The 26074-nt window shown below is 35.7% G+C and overlaps 1 protein-coding gene and 1 long non-coding RNA gene across 2 annotated transcripts in view; both read left to right on the top strand.

Annotated features, from left to right (window-relative positions):
• The first annotated feature begins 1127 nt into the window (after positions 1-1127).
• Positions 1128-18429, top strand: LOC121984348. Its single transcript, XM_042537239.1, has 2 exons — positions 1128-1474; positions 17411-18429. Exons 1-2 carry the CDS (start codon positions 1180-1182, stop codon positions 18076-18078), a joined length of 963 nt encoding a protein of 320 aa, XP_042393173.1. The 5' UTR covers positions 1128-1179; the 3' UTR covers positions 18079-18429.
• Positions 18430-20020: 1591 nt separating this feature from the next.
• LOC121987346 overlaps positions 20021-26074 on the top strand; it is a 42610-nt gene continuing 36556 nt past the window's right edge. The window contains exon 1 of the long non-coding RNA XR_006113514.1: positions 20021-20856. This is a non-coding gene — a long non-coding RNA (uncharacterized LOC121987346). The remainder of the gene's footprint in view (positions 20857-26074) is intronic.

Genomic DNA, 26074 nt, shown 5'->3' with positions numbered 1-26074 from the left:
TGTGAGATTTGAACCCTCGCTGCATGGGAATTTGTCTTGCCTCTTACCCTTGCACCGTGCCTCGGTGGAGGGGCATATTGATTTTTTTTTTTTTGCTAAATTAGGTATCCAACTTTTTGAATATACTAATCATAGATGTGATCGATTCAACCTTACAGAAGTTTTTCACTAGCCACTAAGATAAATTCGAAAAGTATCTCGTTACTCAATAACTATCGTCTCAAATTTTTTGTCCCACTGGAAAAAACCATCTTATAATGTAGCATAGCTGAAACTCAAATCATGGATACTTAAAAACTATTGGAGCATTGTTATTGCTGCATCATAGCTTGAGGGACAGGAGAGACATATTGATTTTTTTATACTAGATGTTCATATTTTATAATCTGACTAATCTAAACGATTTGACCTTACATTCCATAGGAAGCACAATGGCTTCTAACAAGACATGCTAATTTTATTAATAGTTCAATTGCCTAGATATATCATGTATTAGAATTGAATCGTTATTATTTGAAAAATACATCCTATCTTTTACCATTATACCCAACCTTGAAGGGCCAAGAGGGACGTATTCTAAAGGCCGACATTTAGATATTTTTATTTATTTTTAAATAATTAATTAGGTAACGTTAAATCTATGATGATTAATTTAATCTCACAAAAATTTATATCGAACATCAAGATAAATCGAGAAGCACTCGTAGTGAGTAGTCTAAGAGTCCAACATCCTTTAGTTACGTGCCTCATTTGAATTTTTTTTTTATAAATTTATCATAATTAAGGCTCAAACTATGAATATCTGAGTGATAATCGAGATATCATGTCATTGTACCATAACTCCGGAGGGAATATTTTGATTTTTTATTCACATAGAGATAACGTGCTCGGTCCTATTGAATTTTCCAATTGACCATCGAAAATTCAGGAATCGCAGATAAATGGGAACGGTCCAACACTGTTTATTTGCTGGTTGTTGATTGCCCCGCTAATATCAATTCAATAGAAGTTCTCTAGTAGTTTTGGGCCACTGCCCATTTGAGTTGGGCCTCGCCGCTCCCACGCGACTCTTACCGCAAGGCAAGTCATACGCAATTGCCCAAAAGTCTCCACCATATTTAAAACCCTAGCAAAAAAAACCCCGAACTCGAACCTCCCCGGCCGCGCTCTCTCGCTGCCATGGCGAGCCGAATCCTCATTTCGAGGCTCCACTCATATCTCTCCCTACCAGCGCTGCGTTCTATCTTTCTATCAGGCTCCTCCCCGCCTGCTCCTTGCTTCTCGAGCGCTACCCTTTCATTCCTTAGTCGATCGGCCGGTCCACCGCCCTTCCCTTCTTGTTTGCCTCCACCGTCACCGCTGAGTACTCAATCCACCTCTTCCCGGCCGTTTTCTAGCTTTGCTGCTTCGCCTCCGTCACCTGCGACGAGATTATTTGTAACTACATCAAGACCGTCGCCGAGGTCCTCGGGAGGTGAGTTTTTATTTTTTTTCTTCATCGACTTGTAGTAGCTCTAGGCACCGTGAAATAATCTGATAAAAATAAGTAACATTTTTGTTTTGTAATTGGAAGGTTAATCTTGGAATTGGTTTGAGTCTCTTTCTCTTTTAATTTACTGTGGGATAAAACGGGGTTTATTCTTTGGGTTTTACATATTGTGCTAATTTCTACATTAAATAAGTCTGTGAATGCATCCTTGTCCAGTTCAGATTATTTTAGTTAGTTATTCAAATAGTTCTGCTGCGGTTTGTGCTGAAGTATAGCAATTTCTTCTGCGACATTTTTTCACAAGGCAAGTGAGTATGTAACAGAAACAGAGAATGCACAAGGAACATGATCCCTCAGTCCGCAATTACTCTGAAACTGAAAATCTGTCTTCCATTAAAAAAAAGGAAGATAATACATAAGTGACTCGAGAACTCCAATCACCTCTCATATATCTGAAACTCACTTCAGGATTCACTTCAATAGCTAATACAGAAGAAACAACAAGTGTGTGATATTGTTGTCGTATTTTTACAGTAGATTACAATTATGTCTATCTGTTGTTTGGAACTAGTTCTGATCCTCTATAGCGAATGTGGCAAGAGGAACCCAAGTCAGGTGTAGTCAGTCAAATTCAAGTAAGGTACAAATCTTGTTTGCCCAAACTAGAATCAGTTCAACCAAAATCACTAGGAAGGGATGTAGTGAATGTTAACTTGTCCTAGTTGTTTGGTTTTCGGTCAAGTTGGCTTCATTTTTTTCTCAGAAAATGAAGCATGGGATACTGTGAGTGGTTATGATCTATAGTGTAGCTTGATTTAAGTTGTTTTATCTTGGGTTGAAATGGAGTTAAGTGGGTTTGCAATATGTTTGGCTCGAACTGAGCTCAGAGTGTCCATGCTAGTAAATTTTTTTCCTTGTACGCAATCCATGATAATCCAAAATGATTGGAATATTTCCTCTTTTTAAGGTTTTGGAAATGATTTCCCATCTAATGGCCTCTTACCATGTGTTGCTTAACCTTTAGTGGACTCAAGCCCCCAGGGCGTAGCACAAACGGTGGACGCATGATATCTTTATCGTAATGGCCAGGGGTCGATTTTTAGGAACTGACGACCTGGGATTTACTCCACCATGCGCTTGACACCTGTATACTTGCATGTACCTCCCTCCATATCCGTGGGGCCGACACTAGGGGCCGTTAGCGGATCTACATTTTTTTAGTGGACTCAATATCTTTCTGTCCCACTGTGTCTTTTCCACCTAAACATAAGTTGTTCCTGGATTTGCTTCTATTCATCAGATTACTTTCTGTTCGCGCATACGTTTTTTGCTCTTGACTTGTGTCTTTTATCTAACAATCAGTTGCTCTAACAGGTATTTGCCCAGATTGGTTATGATTTCTTATGAAATCTCATTTTGCTGCAGCAAGAGTTAATATATAGTCTGATTCAGACAGAAACAACCCCCCTTATTGAGACAAATACAACTTTCAAATTAAAAACAACACTCAGATAATAATAATATGCAATTCTGCTTCCTCAACAAAGGTTCAGGAACCATGGTTTGCTTAATGATTGTATTCTGTTACACTCCTACACATGGTAAAAACTGCATTAAACAACAGCTTGCTCTTTGGATTTCCTTTCTTCAGAAGTTCATGAGTTAATCCTTTCTGAAAGTCATTTTCCTTCTGATTGAAGAAAGCTTTCCTACCACATCTTGCCATAAAAAAGGACACAAAGGAGCATCTAAGAAAACAAGAGACAAACTCATCATCTTCAACGCAATAAGCACAGTGTGCACAGTGATCCCCATTTGTGGATTCTGTAAGCACACGTAGGATGTTTGCAAACACTAATTATGTAAAAATTGACATTTGAAGAATGTAACCTTTGAACCACACCATACTGTGTCAATCTACAATTGCTGCCCTACCTTGGGCAAACTCATGCTTATTTGTGATTTCAAGGTAAACTTCCTATCAGGGATGAGCATTCGGTTAATTCGATTAATTTGATATTAATTTTGTATAAAATTTTTTTATTGTTATTTTAAACAAATTTAATTAATTCGGTGTTAACTGAAATAACTAATTCGATTAATTCAGTTTTAGTAAAACTTTGATTTGATACGGTTAGCCAACATGAAATCGGTTTTCGGTTAATTCGGTTAATTTATGAACCGAATTAACCGAATGCTCACCCCTACTTCCTATTAGCACTGTAATTTCATAAAACATAATCATTCTAATCTAATACTTCCAGCTTATAGGTTAAAATGCTATCCCAATAGCTAGAGTAGCTGTGCTTAACTCTGGTGTTTTTCTTCCATTGCTAAACTAAGCAGTTGTGCTTAAGTCTAGTGTTTTTCTTCCACTGCTAAATTAAGTAGCTGTGCTTAAGTATGATGACAAATCTCTTCTTTTATTAAGACATAGAGAATAACTTGAGAAAGCCTGTTACCTACCCATAAACCAGCCCATTCACTGTCCTATTTTCTTTTTACATGGGGATGCCATATCTCTGAGTGATAGCGTGAAGTTAATCCCAATAGCATAACTTGAAAGTGATCCAGCAGTCCATATAGAGTCATTTGTTAATAATCTAGTTGAAATGAATCTTTCTTAGAGACAATATCCTTTAAATATCTGATAAGGAAAGCTTTACTAAGGCAATCTTATGCCCAATCCATCCCTCTTTTTTGGGAGTCCTATCTTCTCAAATGCAACTTTATGCAAACATTGACTATCTTTTCCACACCATACAAACCAAGAAATCAACTATTCAACTGTTATAACCTCTGAATGAAAAACTTTGGAAGAGAGAAAGCAGTTATCCAAGACAATATCCTTTCCATAATGTTATGGTTAATCAACTTTAAACTTCCTGCACAAGACAAACTTTTGAATTTCCATGTTGCAAAGTCTCTTAGGTCCTACCAATCGAATCATAAGATTAATTGGCCGAGCCTTTTGAACCGTCTCCAACCATCTCCAATTTAACCTTTGTCTTGCTCAACTCAGTATTATTTCTCTTTCCTAACTCTCAAAACAATGACTTTTAATCCAGAGACGGATCGACAGCAGGGTTGTCTTGGGCTATAGCCTAACTCGAAAAATCATTGATTACCCATTCAACGTGAGTGCGAGTACCTATACGCCTACAGCGACTCCTCGTCGTCGACACAAGGTGTGCTCATGAGAGATACATTTGAGTTTGGAGGCGGCGTGAACACGATGACAGTGCTTGGCAACGCGTTAGGCTATGGCGACACCAAACAAGGAACGACTTCTCGTTGGGAGCAGAGCTCGTGGGGCTTGGCTGCGGACCACTCTCAGTGATATCTCAGCTAGGATTGGGCAAGTTCTCCCTCTGCCTCACCTCCTTGAACCAATCAAAGAAGAGTCTCCTTCTCTTTGGCTCCCTGACCGATCTCAATGCCGGAGAAGCTGCAACGGCCGTGTAAACGTTCCCGTTGCTGAAGAACCCGCAATAGCCATCCTTTTACTACCTCCCCCTCAAAGGCATCACTGTCGGTTGGACCCACCTCCAAATCTCAAGCTCCACCTTTGCCCCCTAATACGATGGCACCGACGGTGTGATCATTGACTCTGGTGTGTCGATCACGTACTTGGAGGCGGCAGGGTACCAACAAGTGAAGCGGGCATTCCTGAACTAGATGTAGCTATCGGTGGCCGACGGCTACAATGTGGGACTTGACATTTGTTTCTCACTGTCGACAGAATTGTCGTCGGTGGAGATGCGGAAACTAAGGTTCAATTTCGAAGGCTCTTATCTAGATTTGCCGGTGGAGAACTACATTATAGAGGATTCAAGCATGCGATTGTTGTCTGCTTGACCATCATGGGATTGATGGGCTTGTCGATCATTGGCAACATCCGGTTGTAGAACCTGCATATTCTCTACGATTTCTTTTGTCTCAGTGCAGTCTGATACTCTGTGATTTGCTAATTATTGGAAATTATTGCATATCATATCTGATCAATGAGCTCATTGCTTCTCTTCTTTCTTCTGCTTTGATAGTAATCTACTATTTTTTTTAATCAATTCATCCATAGTATATCATGATAATAGGATATCAACAGTATTTGCCAATATTAATATGAAGTTAAATTTTTTTATTACCTATGTAAGCCATAGCCCATTGCAATTCTAATTCTTGGGTCCGTCCCTGTTTAAATCCATTTTAAGGATCTTAGGCTTCTATGCAAGGATGCACCACATAGGAGAATCAATTTCAACCCACTCATTCTAGCTACTCTATAATATAAAGAAATCAATATAAGGCTCTAAAAGGTGAAGACTTTAGAGATCTACTAATTTGAGTTGCAGTTGGAGAATGATCGGAAATGTTAGGAGGTAAAATTATCAGGAGGTAAGAAAACCACATGAGAATCGTGAAAGAGAGGCATTTAGTATTTATCATCACCCTTTCCAACTTTGTAATGGATCAATTCTCCTTGTGGTGCTAATTAATATCTGAAGTGCTAATTATGATAATTGTTGAAATTTTATGATTCATGGTTTGTATCATACGATATGTTACAATTCATGTAGTACAATATTTTTGACTTGTGATCCAAAGTTTAAAAGATATGATGATTTAGTTCAAGGTTCTAAAATTCGCTAGGCGCTAGTCGGGCGGCAGACCAGCGCTTAGTGCCTAGGTTGCTTAGGCGGGGACTAGGCACCGTTAGACGGATTCCTCGGTATCCTTTGATTTATGTGGATTATGGACAATGTCATAATGCAAATTTGAATGTTGCCTTAAACAATTTCATAGCAATGGAGATCTAACTATGTATGCTGAAATAAATGCATATTTTTCAATATAAAAAATGAAAAACTAGAAAAAGAAAACTAATAGTTTTGAGTAAAGAAAATATAATAGACTTAGTAAATACGAGCAAAAGAAAGTAGAACATGCAGTAAGTCATCATAATCATGCAGTAAACAGTAGAACATATATCCAACTCGAATTTTAAAATCTTGCTACAAGCTAAAACAACTTTAGTGGTGGAAAATATTAGAAAATAGTAGTAAGAGTTCAATTTAAGATTATATCATTGTGAACCACTAAGCAAAATATAATTGTTGAATAAAATAAGTCATTCCTTAACAAAATAAGTTCAAAATTACACAACTAATAATATCTTATAGACTTATATTTATTCTACTTCTTCTTCATAATGTTCAATAACTTGTTCTTCATTGGACACAGACTCTATTATTATGATCCTTCTCTTCTTCTTCGGATATAAAATTATCTTGATTAAGTTCTCTCACTCTAGAGCTTCTTCGGAGTTGTAGATTTTCATTTGCTCCACTTTATCAACTATTTGCCAACTGAGTCCGGAGCCTAGTTCAACTTCATCATCTTCCCCACCATCCACAATCCAACGTTGTATATTTGAAGCATCTTTTGCAAGAAGGACATTGACATTCTTTTTTTTTTTTTTTGTTTGTTTAACAATTTAGCATTAAATTGAACAAATACTAGATTATTCAACCTATTGACATCCAACTTATCTCTTTTCTTTATATGAATCTAAACAAAAAGAGAAAGTAAATATTATAGTTTGTACATGAATATAAACTTTAAAAATTATAGCTACTTTAATTAAAGACTGAAAGTTTAAAACTTACTCCTTCAAATGTAGTCCAATTTCTTTCACACCCAGATGAACTTGTAGTTAATGAAAGTATCTTCAATACCATCCTTAGCAAGTTGGGTGTGTGAGCACCGTATGTACTCCATCATGCACATGAATTAAATGTATCATCATTTTTTTCACATGCTTTTGCTATCAATGTTTTTCCAAATAACCTAATCTTATATCTATATTTTGCAAATTCCTTGTTAATAATTGTATCTTGTAGATCTAACTCATTGGCATTCAAAATTTTCAGGCATTCAAAAATCTTCGTCGCGATCTCCTCATAAAGAGCAATAGACCTATCTTTATAGTAAAAATAGGGATTCAACAAAAAAAAGACAGTGGTATGGAATGATAAATCAAGTCTATCCTTTATTTTTGACTCAAATAATGACTATGATAGGCTGATAATTTGATTCTACATTGCTCAGAGCCACTTTGATATCTTCTTTAGTTTGAAGAAACTCCCTATATAGAAACTCCATCGATGACTTTCTATCTCCATCTACTAATTGAAGAACTCTTACCAAAGGAGTAAATATTTTCAAACAAAGTGTCACACCATTCCAAAAACTCATGCTCATCACTGTAGAATAAGCCAATTTCCCTTTGTTTGTTTTTGACCATTTATATTTTTCCCACATATCACTTGTAAACATTGCCCTTAAATTAGTTTTTTTTTCAATCAAATTTTGCAATGTGAGGAAATTTCATACAAACCTGGTAACTCCTGGTCAGATTATGTCTCTCTTCTTCGTGAAATTTCTCATCAATGACAAAGTTTTATGGTGAGTATAGATGAAAATGGTAAAAGACTTAGATTGCTCAAAAACCATCTTATGGTGAGTATAGGTGAAAATGGTAAAAGACTTGGATTGCTCAATAGTCTTTTTATATTGTGGAAGTTTGCCAATACTTTCAAGTATGAGATTAATTGTGAGTTGCACATGAACTCCAAAAGATCCCAGATCGCTTTTCTCTCATCAATTTAGCTGCAGTCATATTGTTGGTAACATTATCTGTTACAATCTGAACAATATTCTGAGCTCTTACTTATTCAACACACTTGTCAACATGTTCAAAAATAAGTTCAGCTGTATGAGCCTTATCTGAAGACTTCTTGGTCTCTAAAAATATAGTACCCTCATTGCAATTAACACACAAATTTAAGAGGCTTCTTTTTTTTCTATCACTCCATGCATTTGTCATTATCGAGCACCCATTCTTTGCCCATTCTTCATGTTTCTTCAGTAATTGTTTTGTTCTTTCAACTTCAGCTTTCAATAGTAACTCCCTAAGTTGATATTGAGTTGGAGATTTGAATCCTGATCCAAATTGACCCACTGCCTCCATTAGTTGCTTGAAGTGATCGTTATCAACAACATTGAATGAGCATTGAATGAGATTCAATTTCATAAACCCATCTCCCAATATATTATTGAACTTGTTGAGTTCTCTCTTTGAAAATAGTCTCATTTATATTTTTTTGGCGAAGCACTTTACTCCCGCTTGAACTTATATTTTCTGGAGCAATTACTGATGCATATCTATCCATGGGGCCAAGTGAAAGAGATTTTTTAATTCCATCCATCCCTTCAATTTCAAAACATTCTTCGTCTAGAGAAATAGACACATCTGCTCTACAATTTCATTCTTCCATTATTTTGTTCTTTTTGTTCCTCCCTTCTAAAATAGCCTATTTGTATGTATTTTTGTCTTTTTGAGATGCTTTTCGACAACCAGATACATTTCCAGGTATTTTTTCAATGTGCTCCTTGATCCTAGACTCCCTCAACATTAATTGTCCACACAACTTACATTTAATTTTATCGAAGTTCTTAGGGTCAATCAATATCCCAAACTTCCATCCGATGTCATTTGACTTTTTTCTAAGAATCCCGAATTCAAGTTGAGTGATAAATGTTGTCGAAAATATATTGCTTCCCATTATGATAACCTGAAAAAATTATATGTAACATAATAAAATTTAATTATACGATACAAAATACAACATTAATAAGTCTAAAAATAGTTTTTTATATATGTTAATTTAATTAATAAAATTTATTAGATATTTATTAAAAAAATAAATTTTAAATAAATTTTTTATATATTTAAATCTGATTTATATAAATTAATAATATTTATTAGAATTTTTTAAATTTTAATATAATTTTAATATTTTTAAATCTGATTTATATAAATTAATAATATTTATTAGAATTTTTAAAATTTTAATATAATTTTAATATTTTTAAATCTGATTTATATAAATTAATAATATTTATTGAAAATTTTTAAATTTTAATATAATTTTAATTCTAATATAATTTTTATATTTTTAAATCTGATTTATATAAATTAATAATATTTATTTAAAAATTAAATTATATATATATATATATATATTTAAATCTGATTATGTAAATTAATTATGTTTATTAGAATTTTAAATATAATTTTTATATATTTAAATCTCTTTTATATAAATTAATAATATTTATTAAAAAAAATTAAATTTTAAATATATTTAATTGGGATAATTTAATTAGGTTTTATGAAATCCTATTATTGAAATTTTTCCAGTTAAAAGTTTTATTTTACTAAATCCTAAAAAAAAATTATGCACAGTACCGTGAAAAACCATGTGACAATCGCCACCACTGGGCGCTGGACGCCTCGCGAGAGGCGTCCGACGCCATTGGAAGCATCGCCGGACGCGTCCGGCGCATTTGGCGAAGTTCGACATTGCTTCTAGTAGCGTCGCTGGAAGCATCGCCGGATGCGTTCGACGTGTCCAGCGAAGTCCGGTGTTGCTTCCAGCGGCGTAGGAAGTGTCGCGGAAAGCTTCCGGCACCGTCGGAAGCATCGCGAGATGTCGCCGGATGCGTCCTGCGACACATCTGGTGGCTGCGGACGCTTCCGGTGGCTGTGGACGCATCCCGCGATGCGTCGTCACCGCTGGAGACGTGCCGCAACGATGACTCATCAGGAGAAACAAATAAAAATAACAGAAACAAAAAAAAAGTAAAAATTTACCGAAAGCGACAAAGCCCAAAGCTCACGCAAACGGGCAAATTATGATTTTGATTTACAAACATAATAAAACTTAAAAGCCTAAAATATTTGAGCTGCAGCATCGAGGCCCGTCAAAGCCCATCGAGGCCCGCCTAGGCAGCTGGGCCGCCTAGGTCATCCGCCTGTTAGGTTTTCGGCGCAGCCTACCGTTGCACAGTGCCTAGGCGGCCGCTTAGGGCGTTTTTTCGAACAATGATTGAGTTTGATTCAATACAATTTGATGCTATAAATTCAATCAATCAAAATGTAGTATAACCAATTAAGATATTAAATCAAATCTAATATATTAGAAATTAAGTTGAAGTCATTGTAAAAGAACAAGGGAAACTTTAAGTCTTTCTCTTTGTCATCCTCATAATTGTGCCTCAGCTCTTCTATGAAGCCCTAGTCAACTTCATTTTGCAAATTCTTCACCTTCACCATTTTACTTCATGAAATATGGAAAAAACTTTTGACATTATACCAAACATCGTTTGTAGCCTGAACTTTATTGTTTCTTAAGTTTCTCTATCTATCACCATCGACCTTGAATCCAAGCAGTTTCTCTATTGACCATGGGAAACTACAGCTTTGACTCCTTTCTTTGTAGAGACATTTGCCACCTTGTGTAAATGTCACTTCGACAAAGATGATGATTTATCCTTCTTTCCCTGTCTCTCAATGCAGCTATGTTCGATAGATAACCTAATCTATTATGAAATATTAGAACAGATAGATAGATCTGCTTACTATTCTCATAAGCTCAGACTTCAATTGGAAAAGTTGATAAAGAAGGATCAAATGGGTGGAATTCAGTTGGACTAAAGTTGAGACCGAGTATTTCAGCCAACGTGGAGGGGATTTTGACAATGTGGACTTGACTTGGTCAAGGTGCAGTCAAGGTCATCCTAAGTTTAGCCTGATTTGGGGTGTTTGAGCAGTTAGATATGGTGGGTCTTTGATTGGTTAGATGTGGTGGATCATATAGGTTTTGAGGATTAGGTTGATTAAGCTGAAGATGGAAGCATTAGGCAGTGTGTTACATGAACTCAGCTAGAGAAGGGTGATAAGTTGTTGCATGAGAATTGCCTTAGGCATGACTTCCAGAAACCACTATAGCAAATCTACCCCCACCCCACCCCATCCGATCCCAACTTTAATGCAATACCTGGACTTCTTTTATGGCATCAAAGTGAGCACCTATATATTGTAGGGAGACATGGTCTTTCAGGTGGAGCTAGCTTGTCAATTTCCTTGACCTTTGAGCAGCTTGATTGGGCACATGTTGCTCTCTTATTCATTGCTTCTTAACCCCATGGACTCATTCGCAAACTTATTGTTACTTACCTACCTTGGACATGCATCTCCATGCTACTAGACCATTGGGCTAGAGGGTAATCATACTCACATCAGTTAGTTGTGGACTTTCTGGTCATAGTGGCAGGATATAACTTGGGCCACTCTCTCACTATTTAGGTTTGAGTGAGGTGCTTTACAATGTCTATCACAGTGGTGTTAAAGGAGCCTTGACATTTACAGGTGAAGCTAAAACTAGTAAGATTGAAATCCTAGTTAGGAATAATAAAAGCTTCATAGGATTAGAGCATAGATCATAAAGTCCTCAATTTAATTAAAATATATTTTAGAACTATTTTCAAAATTTATATTTTCTTCTATATATTAATTTTTCCATACATAGGATTATCACAAACATTTTGTCATAAGTTGTGTTGTTATTTTGGTTGTAACAAGAATGATATATTTTTGATATTGTATCATAGATATGATTTTAATATTTATTTAATTGAGTTATTAATAATTACATAATTAACTCGAGTCACTATAAGTTGTAATTTTTAATTCTTTATTTTATTATAATTATTTATTTATTTATTTATTTATTTAATAATTATAATTTAGTTGTATTATAGTTATTTATTGATTAGTATAATTGATTATTTACTTTTATTTTACTAATAGATTTGTAATTATATTTATAATTTACTGACAATTACAAGAAAATATTTACTAAAGTTCTAAAATTCGCTAGGTGCTAGTTGGGCGGCAAACCAGCGCCTAGCACCTAGGCTGCCTAGGCGAGGACTAGGCGCCGCTAGGCGGATTCTTCGATATTCCTGGTTTTATGTGGACCGTGGACAATGTCATATGCAAATCTGTCTTAAACAATTTCATAGCAATGAAGATCTAACTATGTATGATGAAATAAATGCATACTTTCCAATACCAAAAAATAAAAAACTAGAAAAGAAAACTAACAGTTTTGTGCAAAGGAAATATAATAGGCTCTGTAAATACGAGTAAAAGAAATAGTTGAACAGTAGGACATGCAGTAAGTCATTATAATCATGTAGTAAGCAGTAGAACATATATCCAACTCGAATTTTAAAACCTTGCTATAAACTAAAACAACTTTAGTGGTGGAAAACATTAAAAAATAGTAGCAAGAGTTCAATTCAAGATTACATCATGGTGAATCACTAAGTAAAATATAATTGTTGAATAACATAAATCATGTCTTAATAAAATGAGTTCAAAATTACACAACTAATAATATCTCTCATATTTATTATGCTTCTTCTTTTCCATAATTTTCAACAACTTGTTCTTCATTGAACATAGATTCAATATCATTATTGTGATCCTCCTCTTCTTCTTTGGATGTAAAACCATCTTCATGAAGTTCTCTCACTCTAGAGCTTCTTCGGGGTTATAGATTTTCATCTACTCGACTTACTTCATCAACTATTTGCTAATTGAGCCCGGAGCCTAGTTCAACTTCATCATCTTTCCCACCACCCACAATCCAACTTTGTGCATTTGAAGCATCTTTTGCAAGAAGGACATCGACATTCCTTTCTTTTTCTCTCTTTTGTTTGTTCAACAATCTAGTATTAAATTGAACAAATACTAGATTGTTCAACCTGTTGATATCCAACTTATTTCTTTTCTTTGTATGAATCTAAACAAAAAGAGAAAGTAAATATTATAGTTAGTACATGAATATAAACTTTAAAAATTATAGCTACTTTAATTAAAGACTGAAAGTTTAAAATTTACTTCTTCAAATGCACTCCAATTTCTTTCACACCCAGATGAACTTGTAGTTAATGAAAGTATCCTCAATACCACTCTTAGCAAGTTGGGTGTGTGAGCACCGTATGTACATCATGCACATGGATTAGATGTATCATCATTTTTTCACATTCTTTTGTTGTCAATGTTTTTCCAAATAACCTAGTCTTATCTCTATATTTTACAAATTCCTTGTTAATAATTGTATCTTGTAGATCTAACTCATTGACATTCAAAATTTCCATGCATTCAAAAATCTCCGTCGCGATCTCCTCATAAAGAGCAATAGACCTATCTTTATAGTAAAAATAGGGATTCAACAAAAAAAGGCAGTGGTATGGAATGATGTATCAAGTGTATCCTTTATTTTTGACTCAATAATGGCTATGATAAGTTGATAATTTTATTCTACATTGTTCATGACCACTTTGATATCTTCTTTAGCTTGAAGAAATTTCCCATATAGAAACCCCATCGATGACTTTCTATCTCCATCTACCAATTGAAGAACTCTTACCAAAAGAGCAAATATTTTCAAACAAAGTATCACACCATTCCAAAAACTCATGTTCATCATTGTAGAGTAAGCCAATTTCCCTTTGTTTGTTTTTGACCATTTACATTTCTCCCATATATCACTTGTAAACATGACCATTAAACTAGCTTCTTTTTTAATCAAACTTTGCAATGTGAGGAAATTTGATACAAATCTGGTAACTCCTGATCAGACTATGTCTCTCTTCGTGAAACTTTTCATCAATGACAATGTCTTATGATGAGTATAGATGAAAATGGTAAAAGATTTGGATTGCTCAATAACCTTTTTATATCGTGGAAGTTTGTCAATACTTTCAAACATGAGATTAACCGTGTGAGTTGCACATGAACTCCAAAAAATCCCAAGTCGTTTTTCTCTCATTAATTTAGCTGCATTACAATCTGAACAATATTTTGAGCTCCTACTTGTTCAACACATTTGTCAACATATTCAAAAATAAGTTCAGTTGTATGCGCCTCGTCTGAAGACTCCTTATACTCTAAAAAAGTAGTATCCTCTTGCAATTAACACAAATTTAGGATGCTTCTTTTTCTATCACTCTATGCTTCTGTCATGATCGAACACCCATTCTTTGTTCATTCTTCTTCATGTTTCTTCAGCAATTATTTTGTTCTTTCAACTTCGACTTTCAATAGTGGCTCCCTAAGTTGATATTTAGTTGGAGGCTTGAATCCTGATCCAAATTGACCCATAGCCTCCATTAGTTACTTGAATCTATCATTATTAACAACATTGAATGAGATTTCATTTTCATAAACCCATCTTTCAACATATTGTTGAACTTGTTGAGTTCTCTCTTTGAAAAGAGCGTCATTTATATTTTTTTGGCGAAACACTTTACTCCCACTTGAACATACATTTTCTGGAATTATTACTGATGCATTTCTATTCATGGGGCCAATTGAAAGAGGTTTTTTAATTCTATCAATTCCTTCAAATTCAAGACCTTCGTCTAGAAAAATAATCACCTTTGCTCTAGAACTTTGTTCTTCTTTCTGTTCCTCCCTTCTAAAATAGTCCGTTTGCACTTATTTTTGTCTTCTTGAGATGTTTTTCGACAATCAGATATGTTTTCAGGTATATTTTCAATGTGCTCCTTGATCCTATACACTCCTCCCGACATTGTTTTTTCACACAACTTGCAATTAATTTTATCGAGGTTCTTAGGATCAATCAATATCCCAAACTCACATCCGATATCATTTGACTTTCTTCTAAAAATCCCAGATTTGAGTTGAATGACAGATGCCGTCGAAGATGAATTACTTGTCATTATAATAACAGATAACCTTAAAAAATTATATATAATATAATAAAATTTAATTATATCATACGATACAAAATATAGCATTAACAAGTCGTGAGATTATTTTTTTTTATAGATCTTAATCTAATTAATAAAATTTACTAGATATTTATTAAAAAAAATTAAATTTTAAATAATTTTTTATATTTTTAAATCTGATTTATATAAATTATTAATATTTATTAGAATTTTTTAAATTTTAATATAATTTTAATATTTTAAAATCTGATTAATATAATTATAAATTAATAAATTATAAAATTTATAAATCTGATTTATATAAATTTAATAATATTTATTAGAATTTTTTAAATTTTAAATATATTTTTTTAAATCTGCTATATAAATTAATAATATTTATAAAAAAATTAAATTTTAAATATATTATTTATATATTTAAATCTGATTAACGATTATATAAATTAATTATGTTTATTAGAATTTTATATATAATTTTTATATATTTGAATTTGTTTTACATAAATTAATAATATTTATTATAAAAAAATTTAAATTTTAAATATATTTAATTGGGATAATTTTATTAAGCTTTATGAACCCTATTAAATTATCCCAGTTAGGAATTGTTTTATTTTATTAAATCCTAAAAAAAGAATTATACATAGTAACAAAACGGAAAACGCATGCGACGCGTCGCGGGAGGCGCTTAGGCGCGTCGCCGGAAGCATCGCCGGTCGCGTTCGGCGCGTTTGCGAAGTCCGGTGTTGCTTCTAGTGGTGTCGATAGCATCGCGGAAAGCTTTCGATGCGGCTAGAAGCATCGCAAGATGCTGCCAGACGTGTCCTGCGACGCTTCTGGCTGCTGCAGACGCTTCCGGCAGTTGCGGACGTCCTGCAATGCTTTCAGCGCCGTCGGAGACTTGCTGCGACGACGACTCAACATGAGAAACAAAAAAAAAATTAACAGAAATAAAAATAAAAGCTTACCGAAAGCGGAAGCTGCGGCGATGAGAGAAGATGAAGAGCCTCGAACAAATTAAGATTTTAGATTTAGTCATATTAAAAACCTAAAATATGCCTAAAATATTTGCGCCGCAGAGCCGAGGCCCACAGAAACCTGCGAGGGTTGCCGAGGCGGCCCAGCCGCCTAGGTCACCGGCGCGGCCTGCCGCCGCACAGCGCCTAGGCGGCTGCCTAGGGCATTTTTTCGAATCCTGATATTTACTATAAGATATAACTAAATTTATTGCTAATTACTATGTAACTGAAATTAATAATTACTAGGTACCTATCATACCGACATAATAACTAACAATAATTAATTAAATTGTTATATAATTTATAACAAATAAATAATCTTAACTCTAATTTATTTGTTATAAATTATACTGTTAGCCGGCTAACAATTGAAAGAATCGTACCATTTATATGTATATAGCTCAATAGTTCATCTATCTATCTATATATTTATATGAATATATTCACAATTAATTATTTCCATTGTTCCATGTTCAAAATCACCGTCGCGGAACTCTGTCAGACCTTTGTTATCCCACCTTTGTTCAATTGGTTTTGGAAAGCTTGCAAATCTGGGCAGCATGATTCAGATACTCTAAAGCCTGCTCAAAACCAACATCAAGAATTTACCCTTACAGTATATGTATTCAACTTTTACGTTAAAAACAAAATGAAATTCTGCTTGGAATTCAAGAATTATAAGTTAGCATTACTTTTGATCATTATTTATATAAGCTGCTGGAGTTCAAAACTATCATGAGGGCATTAATCTCAGATTTTTTTTCTAGGTCATACATGTGCATTATTATGTTTTAAATCTTATGATAACCACACGTATTTGTAAATAGATGGGTCTTGATGCATTTAGCTATGCTTCTTGATTAGTTTTCCTTAAGTTCCCTTGCTGGCTCTTGCAGGGCAAGCTTATGGAACAGGTTATGATAATCAGTTGATGTAGATCATTATTCTACTATATAAATAAACTGGATGGTCATCTCAACTTCATGTTTTTCAAATTTCTTCCATATCTGGTTTGGAACTTTTAGAGGAAGATCCTATTTGCTTTTGCCAGCGATCCAACTCAGCCAATCCATGTCACTGGCTGATTTTGTCAACCATAGCTATGAACATTTGGTCTTTCTTGAAGCTTATACATGTTTAACTCTAGAGTAATATGCTTATGCTGTGTGATTTTTCGCCTGAAGATGCTGCAGAAAATATTTCTTGCTGACTTTTTTTTTTCCATATTCAGATTTTCTGCCATCTAGCTATAGGACATCGAAGCATTACTACACCTTTACTCGGCAAGTGCTTCACCTAAGGGACAGTTCCATATATGCTACTGATCAGAAAAGATGGGCTACTCGAGTTGCACATCTAAAATCTGAATATGATCAAGGCAAGATCAGCATCGGACCTCCAAGAGGAGAGTCTGAGAAAGATAGTAAAGATAAGGGGGTAACCTATGTGGGACCTATCACTTCGACCATTAAAAAAGTAAAGCTTTTATCTCTCTCAACCTGCTGCCTGTCAGTGTCTCTTGGACCTGTCATAACATTCATGACTTCACCTGGGATGAATGTCATCCTCAAAGGAGGTGTCGCAATGACTGTGATTTTCCTCAGTGCTTCTACTACTGCAGCTTTGCACTGGTTTGTAAGCCCATATATCCACAAGCTACGATGGGAACCTGGTTCGGATAGCTTTGATGTTGAGATGATGTCTTGGTTGGCTACACCCTTACCGAAAACAATCAAGTTTTCGGACATTAGGCCCCCGGAAACCAATAGACCATTTGTGACCTTCAAGGCGGATGACAATTTCTACTTCGTTGATGTCGAGCACTGCCACAATAAAGCATTACTGGCGAGGTTGACGCCCCAGAAAACAGCCCATGGATCAGCTTTCAAGAACTTGTGACAGGAGTCTTTATCATTTTTGGTGGCATATTTTTCATTTTCATCATTGACTTCTGCAGCATAAATGGCCTTCAGTTCATTGTTAAAAGCCTGAGAGATCGTTCGGTAGTACAATCTAAGTGCTAGACCTTGTTCTGACTATGTTCCCTGTTTTTCACTTGTGTTTCTAATAATTTGTATGCCTGGATGCTGTGAGATCCTGGGTAGTTGTTTGCTAAGGGACAACCATGCTTAGGGTCGAATACTTGGGAGACATTAATATGCCAAATGTTGTCACGATTTGCCTGGAACAAGTTCTTGTTTCTTTTACCTTTTTATTTTAATATATAAATGATCTGGATGCAATTTGATAGCTATAAACGTGTTGAATTACAGTGAGTGATTCTGGGTGACTTGGTTTCAACAAGAAACTGGACTTTAGATTTTACGTAATTCACGGAGAGAAGAAAAGCATTCTTTATTTTGTACTTTTATTTATTTATATATATATATATATATATATTTCTTCCTCCCAATTCGTATATATATATATATATATATATATATATATATATATATTTCTTCCTCCCAATTCGTACAAATCCTTACTAAAGGAGAGACTGCCTTCTTAGAGGACAGTTAAGGTGACCCACGAGAACAGTTAAAGAGGTTATAAGAATCATTAAGGGGGCGTTTGATTTAGGGGAATAGGAGTGAGAAATGGAAATGAGAATTATTGATTGTCATTGTTAATGTTTGGATTATAGGAATAGAAATGCAAATAAGGGAATGAATCTTTGAAATTGGATAATAACTCATTCCCATGTACCTCCCCTTCAATGAGCCATTAGCTTATTTTCATCAATCAAAATATTCCCTTATTCCAAAAATACCCTTGACCTAAAACTAAAATTTTCTCCCTTAATACCAAATATCAAAATATATTTATTTATTTTTTCTTTCATATCACTTCTCTCTCCTTGTTCTCTCTCATCATATTTTCTCTCTCATCATTTTATCACACACTTTCTCTCTCCTTAATCTCTCCTATTACACTCTGTTTCCTCTTTTTTCTCATTACACTTTCTCTCTCATCATACTTTCTCTCTCCTCAATCTTTTCCATCGCACTCTCTTCCTTCTTTTTCTCTCATCATACTTTCTCTCTCATCATTCTTTCTCATCACACTATATTTTCTCTTTTTTTCTTATCACACTTTTACTCTCATCACACTTTCTCTCTCTTCAATCTCTCTTGTCACACTCCCTTTTTTTTTTCTTCATCACACTTTCTCTCTCCTCAATCTCTCTTGTCACACTCCCTCTTTTTTTCCTCAACACACTTTCTCTCTCATCATACTTTCTCTCTCCTCAATCTCTCTCATCACACTCTCTCCCCTCATTTTTCTCATTACATTTTCTCTCTCTTCATCCTCTCCCATCATACTTTCTCTCACATCATATTTTTTCTCTCGTCATGATCTCACCTATCACACTCTCTTTTCTCATTTTCTCTCATCACACTTTCTCTCTCTTCATTCTTTCTCATCACACTTTCTCTCTCATCAGACTTTCTCCCTCATCATTCTCTTTCATCATATTTTTCTCTCACATTCATCTTTCTCTTACATCTAATATTTTCTCTTATTTTCCTTTAAGGGTAAAAAGGGAAATTTTGATTTATTCCGATAGAAAATATGCAACTAATCAAACATTGCTTTTAAGAGTGATATTCATGCTCATACCCATTCTCATTCCACAATACAATGATTTCTATTCCGATTCTTATTATAAGAAAGAATCAAACGCCCTCTAAATTTTAAAGAGAGGACATCTATATCTTTTGTAACGTAGGCAAACCTAACTCTTTAACTATTAAGTCCCACCATTTCTGCGTGTGTGATCACACTCAGCACGCCGCATTTACTTTGAACGCAGCGTCCTGTGGTAGGTCGCAGGTCTTTTTTTATAACAAGATATTGGAGATTTCGCGAGATTGGATTCGGATATGATACGCTCTCCTACACTAAATATGTAAACTACAGGGCAGAGTAAGCTAAAATAATTGTAAAGTTCTCTTACGTCCTTTTTTCTAGAATCCTCTTTCGAGGTTTGGCGGGTGATTCGGTCGGGAGCTTGGAAGCGCGTGATCGCGTTGGGCTGCTCTCGTCGCCGTCACCATCCTCCCATTTCATCTCAGCCGTGCGTTGGCGTCCCGTTTGCCACGCTAAAAGTTTTAAAAGTAAGCTGATCCCGTCGGTTGCTATTGATACTGCTCCGGAGTAACCCTCGCTCTACCGGCTTCATATTTGCAGAAATAGTAAGACGGGTCCGATACCTGGAGTCGGGGAAGTGGCGGTCAATGCGGACTCGTTCGAGCTCAACAAACTCGATTTGAATCTGGCGCATAAGTCCGCCACCCCTCCAAAACCACCCCGTCCTGCGTCGCCCTTCATCGAATGCCACGGAGCTCGCGCATCTCTACGGCGGAGGGAGACGAATCGGCGGCGATCTCGTAGCTCCGGGTTTGCCTCGATCGATCGATCGTCTTGTGCCGACGCACAGTCCCGGCCCGGCCCTCCTTAGGCGTGGCTATGCTGGCGCCTACGGCTCCATACTCCCCCGAGTCGAAGCGGAGATCAACTGAGAATTTTCTTGGTTGATCGAATTTTGTGAGGTCTCTCGTCGTCGGCATCCGTTTGGTTGGGCAAAAAGCGGAGGTACTATCTATTGGAATTCGTTTGACGACTGGTGTGCACGTGAAAGGGCTGCTGTCGATGGATTTAGCTGCAAGTAGTCGGGTATTTTTCCTTTTTCTGTCAAGCTTTTTGAATTTTATTTTGGATTACTTATCTGTAGAGATCATGGAGTTGTGATTATTAGTTTGCAATCAAATGGGGGTCGATTTGGTTTTCATATTTCTTCCTCCTTACCATGTCCGTACAATTCTAGCTTTGTTAATCTCTAGCCTCTAGGGTATCTATATCGTTCACTTGGCTACTTGTAATAGGTTGCATTGTCCATTGTGTTCAATTCTTCTGTAAGTTGTTCGGTTAGCCAGGTTCATTCAAGGTTTTAAAAGATAGAGATAGTTCTAGGCCTAGATCGGTTAGCCCATTACTTTAGTCTCAGCCACAGGGAATATCGAGGGTTGACATGATTCTAATCAGATTTTTTTTTTATTACATTTAGAAATAGTTCATTTATTTATCTTTCACCATTTTAAATTTATTTTATTGGAATCTCATTGAATATACAATATGATTCCTATACGTGTGCATTTGACTAAATCAGATTAAAGTTGTTTCTAACAAAACTCTCTAGTTTAATTTGAAGGGATAAAAAGATTTTAAATTTGAATTTAATTTTATTAAAAAAATGTTGAATCTAAAATTTTCAAATTCAATTGAGTCAAGCTTGGTCAAATTTCATATAATTTTTTAAAAATATTTTTATAGATTTTATACTTTTAAGTTAAATAAATTTTAGTCACAAAATTCAAACTCCAATTTATATCCAAAATATAATATTTTACATCTTAAAAAAATTTAAAAGAAATTAGATCTCTATATTACTCACTCACTCTAATAATTGTAGTTATGTGGGCGAAATAAAATAAATTAAGACCAAATGATGAAATTTTCAACTGTTTCATTATATCAAATATTTTTATTTCAAATTATCAAATAAAATACAGGAAATAAAGTCATATTTAATACCTAAAGTTTATACTAAATATTCGTCAATAAATTTCAAACACAATTATACAGATTTATAAAAGCATATGTTTATTTTAAAGGCTAAACAATGACGATTAATTAAGCTTTATTAGTAAACAAACTAAAAGTTAATAAGGTCAAAGTAAAAGTTCATAAATTATTAGAATTTATGGGTCATGAAACATATTCAATTATTCAAACTATATAATAAAATCTAAAGAAACATTTGAAACAATAATTTACAAACATGGATCAAATCACTAACTAAAATATATAAAAATGAGTATAATTTAGACTGAGAAATAAATTATCATCTTGAAATGATATTAATTTCATCAAATTTTGAGATATATAATTGTTGCAATTTACAAACTATGAAACTAGAAAGAAAAAAATTGCAATAAACACAAATTTTTGTTGAAATGTTAGAGAATTACATCACTTCAAAAACATTATTAATTAACATTCTCAACATTGAAGGCCTCTAGGACTTTCAAATCTGGAATTGCCACAATATTGCAAAATTTGAAAGCAAAGGATGCCGTAGTTTATAGAGTGCTAGGGCCCCCATTTTCTCATTGCTTATTGCAACGTTCTACATGTAAAAGTTAACAAGTTAATAGGAAAGTTAAAACTTAAAAATTAATTGGTTGCAAACATTTTTAAGTCTCACAAGTGAGGTGATCAAATTAATCAATAAATATGAAAATAAGAACAAACGCATAACAATTTAATTAATTATTAAGTACATAATTAATTATAATAAGATAGTTAATTAAAGTTACAATTTATAAAAAGTAAAACTAATAGTTATTTTTAATAATGCATTCAATTAAATAAGTGTGATAGCAAGCGTATAACAATTTAATTAATTATTAAGTACATAATTAATTATAATAAGATAGTTAATTAAAAGTTACAATTTATAAAAAGTAAAATTAATAGTTATTATTAATAATGCATTCAATTAAATAAGTGTCATAGCTATGTTGACATGATATGATATGATATGATACTGAAAACATATCATCAATGATTTTTTTGGTGTAGCTTGAGATTTTAAACTTTGGTTCATAGACATAGATTTAAATTCTGAGAAACACAACTAGTTTATAGTAAGTATCATGCTATAATGTTAGCCCACCTGGACAACTCAAGCATACCACCTAAGCCACCAGGTTGCCTAAGTGAGTTTGCAACTCACTCTTTAAAAGTGTAGCCTAACCACAAGGCAAAGCAGCGTATTGGTTAAAATGACCTAGGTGTGTGTGTAGATTGTTTTTTATAACAATGACAAGGTTGATGTAAAATCTAATGTATCCTTGTTCCTTTCATGCCCATTTTTCTTTTGATACTTGTCTTTCAAATAGAGGTGTTGGTCCATGTGTTAGTATTGTTGGACACAAATTCAAGTTACACTGAATTAAATTCAACTTACAGTCGAAATGACTTGAGCGGATAATTTCAAACTGTCAGCAGGGGCTGGTTTCTGTAACGTGCAGAAGATCAGACTAATTCACCGAGCGGGCAGACCAGAGCGGCAGGGGCAGGTCTGCAGAGCGGCATGGCAGGTCTGCAGAGCGGTAGGACAGGTCTGCAGAGCGGCAGACCAGATCGACAGGGCAGGTCTGCAGAGCGGCAGACCAGATCGACAGACCAGAGCGGCAGGGCAGGTTTGCAGAGTGATAGACCAGAGCGGCAGACCAGATCGATAGGGCAGTTCTGCAGAGCGGCAGACCAGATCGACAGACCAGAGCGGCAGGGCAGGTCTGCAGAGCGGTAGACCAAATTGATAGGGCAGGTCTGTAGAGCGGTAGACCAGAGCGACAGGGTAGGTCTGTAGAACGGCAGACCAGAGCAACAGGGCAGGTCTGCAGAGCGGTAGACTAGAGCGACAGACCAGAGCGGCAGGGCAAGTCTGCAGAGCGGCAGAGCAAGTCTGCAGAGCGGCAAAGCAGGTCTGCAGAGCGATAGACCAGATCTTGATATGGCAAAAGACAGACCGGGTGAGTAGACAGATCTGGCGAGCAAACTGGCCGACCGGGCGGACGAAGAGACCGACCGGGAAAACTCACCGAGGCCTGCGAGAGTCGCAGTTTTCTTGAAACAGATTCACCCACCTTCGGCTGTGCTTCAAGGCTTACAAGGGTTGTCTGTTTCCCAGGATACAACGGCCGACCGTGAATCCGATCAAGCACTGGTGGTCACAACAAACTGAGTTACACTCGATTGCTATCACGTGCACTCCACCGAGCAGGAGTTGCACGATAGAGGAGGAGGGAAAAAATGGAGAGCCTTTGCTTGCTTTCTGTATATTTTTTTCTGCCTATGATCGGAGCCTCCTTATATAGGAGCTCAGATCAATGGCCAGAGTTAATGATCTTAATTGTCATTATTAGCCGAGCCGTGAAACGACCACCATTTCACTCATTATTACTCGGTCGATTTTATTCTGCATTAATCTCGAATTTAATGCATCCGTTTCATAGCAGCAAAAGATCTGCGTGACAAAATGTTAGTTGTTCCACTTGAGCAAATTTTGCCCCGACCGTTCCGGTATTCGTGTGCGCAGGTCGCGCTCGCACACGAGTCAACTTGGTTTAATGCAATCCGGGCCCTGGATTTTCACCCCCCCTGCGCACCCACGCGTGAGAGAGAGCCTCTCCCCATGCATTTGTTCACATCCTCAATGTATGTGAATCAATATAAACCAACAAAAATGCCTTAAAACTTCCAATATAGGACTAAAGTCCCATTCACAATGGAGCCTATTTCCTCTTCCTTTTATTCTCCATTCACTAATTCAACAATCCCCCACATAAATGGAGATAGGGTAAGTGATAGCATTCAACAGTTGAGTCAAGTATAGGATAGATAGGTTTTACCCTTTGAACCTTCCCTTATGAAAATTTGGTTGCTGATAGTAGACATGATGTCCTTGAACTATACTGTCGTCTGTGTAAGCAATGACAAATCTCACCCAAGACTCTCCCTGATACAACTTAGTTCTCATAAGTGTGTTTGTTCTTGGCTATGAACATGCCTGGTTCTGTGAGAAGCTCTAGGAATTGTGCCTCCAATTCTCTTCGAAGCGGCCCACTTCTTTCTCACATAGGTGATCCCTCAAGAGTTGTCATCTACTCTTCTTGATCACTAAAAGCCCATCGGCTTATCCTCGTCTAGTCACTGTTTCATTGGGTTATCTCCCACAGTGTGTCTAGTCAATGCAGATTAGTTGTCCCTTTGAACCTAGTTCTTGGGATCTCCAGTCAGCATAGGTTGGGTGCCCTCTGCACTGATCGCTGGCAACGGCATCAAGCCCATTCCTCGTGAGGAGTTTGCAACTAATTCTCGATTTAATCCTTTGGTTAGCGAATCCGTTAGGTTATCCTTTGACTTCACATAGTCAACCGTGATAACTCCCGTTGAGAGTAGTTGTCTAATGGTATTATGTCTACGACGTATATGTCTAGACTTACCATTATACAGATGGCTCTGTGCCCGACCGATTGCTAATTGATTATCGCAATGTATGCAAATTACCGACACAGGTTTCGACCATCGTGGAATATCTTCTAAGAATTACCGTAGTCATTCAGCCTCTTCACCACATTTGTCAAGAGCTACAAACTCAGATTCCATCGTGCATCCGGTTATTACGGTTTGCTTAGAAGATTTCCAGGAAATGACTACACCGGCTAGAGTGAAGACATATCCACTCGTAGACTTAGAGTCTTTTATATTAGATATCCAACTTGCGTCGCTGTATCCTTCGATCACAGCAGGATATCTTGTATTGTGCAATCCATATTCACAAGTATACCTCAAGTACCTCAGTACTCGTGTTATCCCTTTCCAGTGCTCAACACCGGGATTACTCGTGTATCTACTCAGTTTGTTTACTGCGTAAGCCAAGTCTGGTCGTGTACAACTTATCAAGTACATCAGACTTCCAATCACTCGAGAGTACTCTATCTGAGGGATACTTTCACCTCGATTTTTTGATAGACGTTGACTCGTATATATCGGCGTTCGTGCCAACGCAATATCACCCTGGGTGAATTTCTCAAGAATTTTGTCCACGTAATGGGGCTGACTAAGAACAAGTCATTCTGTTATTCTAAGAATTTTGATTCCTAGAATCACATCAGCTAGGCCCATATCTTTCATGTCAAATCTTGAGTTCAACATATCTTTAATAGATTTGATTATCTTATCATTACTCCCAATGATAAGTATGTCATCTACATAGAGGCACAAGATGACATAGTCACTCGCTGTGGCTCTCATGTAAATACAT

This window comes from Zingiber officinale, chromosome 5B (genome assembly GCF_018446385.1).
Source record: "Zingiber officinale cultivar Zhangliang chromosome 5B, Zo_v1.1, whole genome shotgun sequence".
Taxonomy (NCBI): Eukaryota; Viridiplantae; Streptophyta; class Magnoliopsida; order Zingiberales; family Zingiberaceae; genus Zingiber; species Zingiber officinale.
This window is presented reverse-complemented; position numbering and strand designations above follow the sequence as displayed.

Excerpts from the sequence above, each read along its gene's own strand:
- LOC121984348 (XM_042537239.1), top strand. The coding sequence starts at position 1,180 with ATGGCGAGCCGAATCCTCATTTCGAGGCTCCACTCATATCTCTCCCTA. Across the intron at positions 1,475-17,410 it reads GTCGCCGAGGTCCTCGGGAG|ATTTTCTGCCATCTAGCTAT; the intron begins GTGAGTTTTTAT and ends TTCCATATTCAG.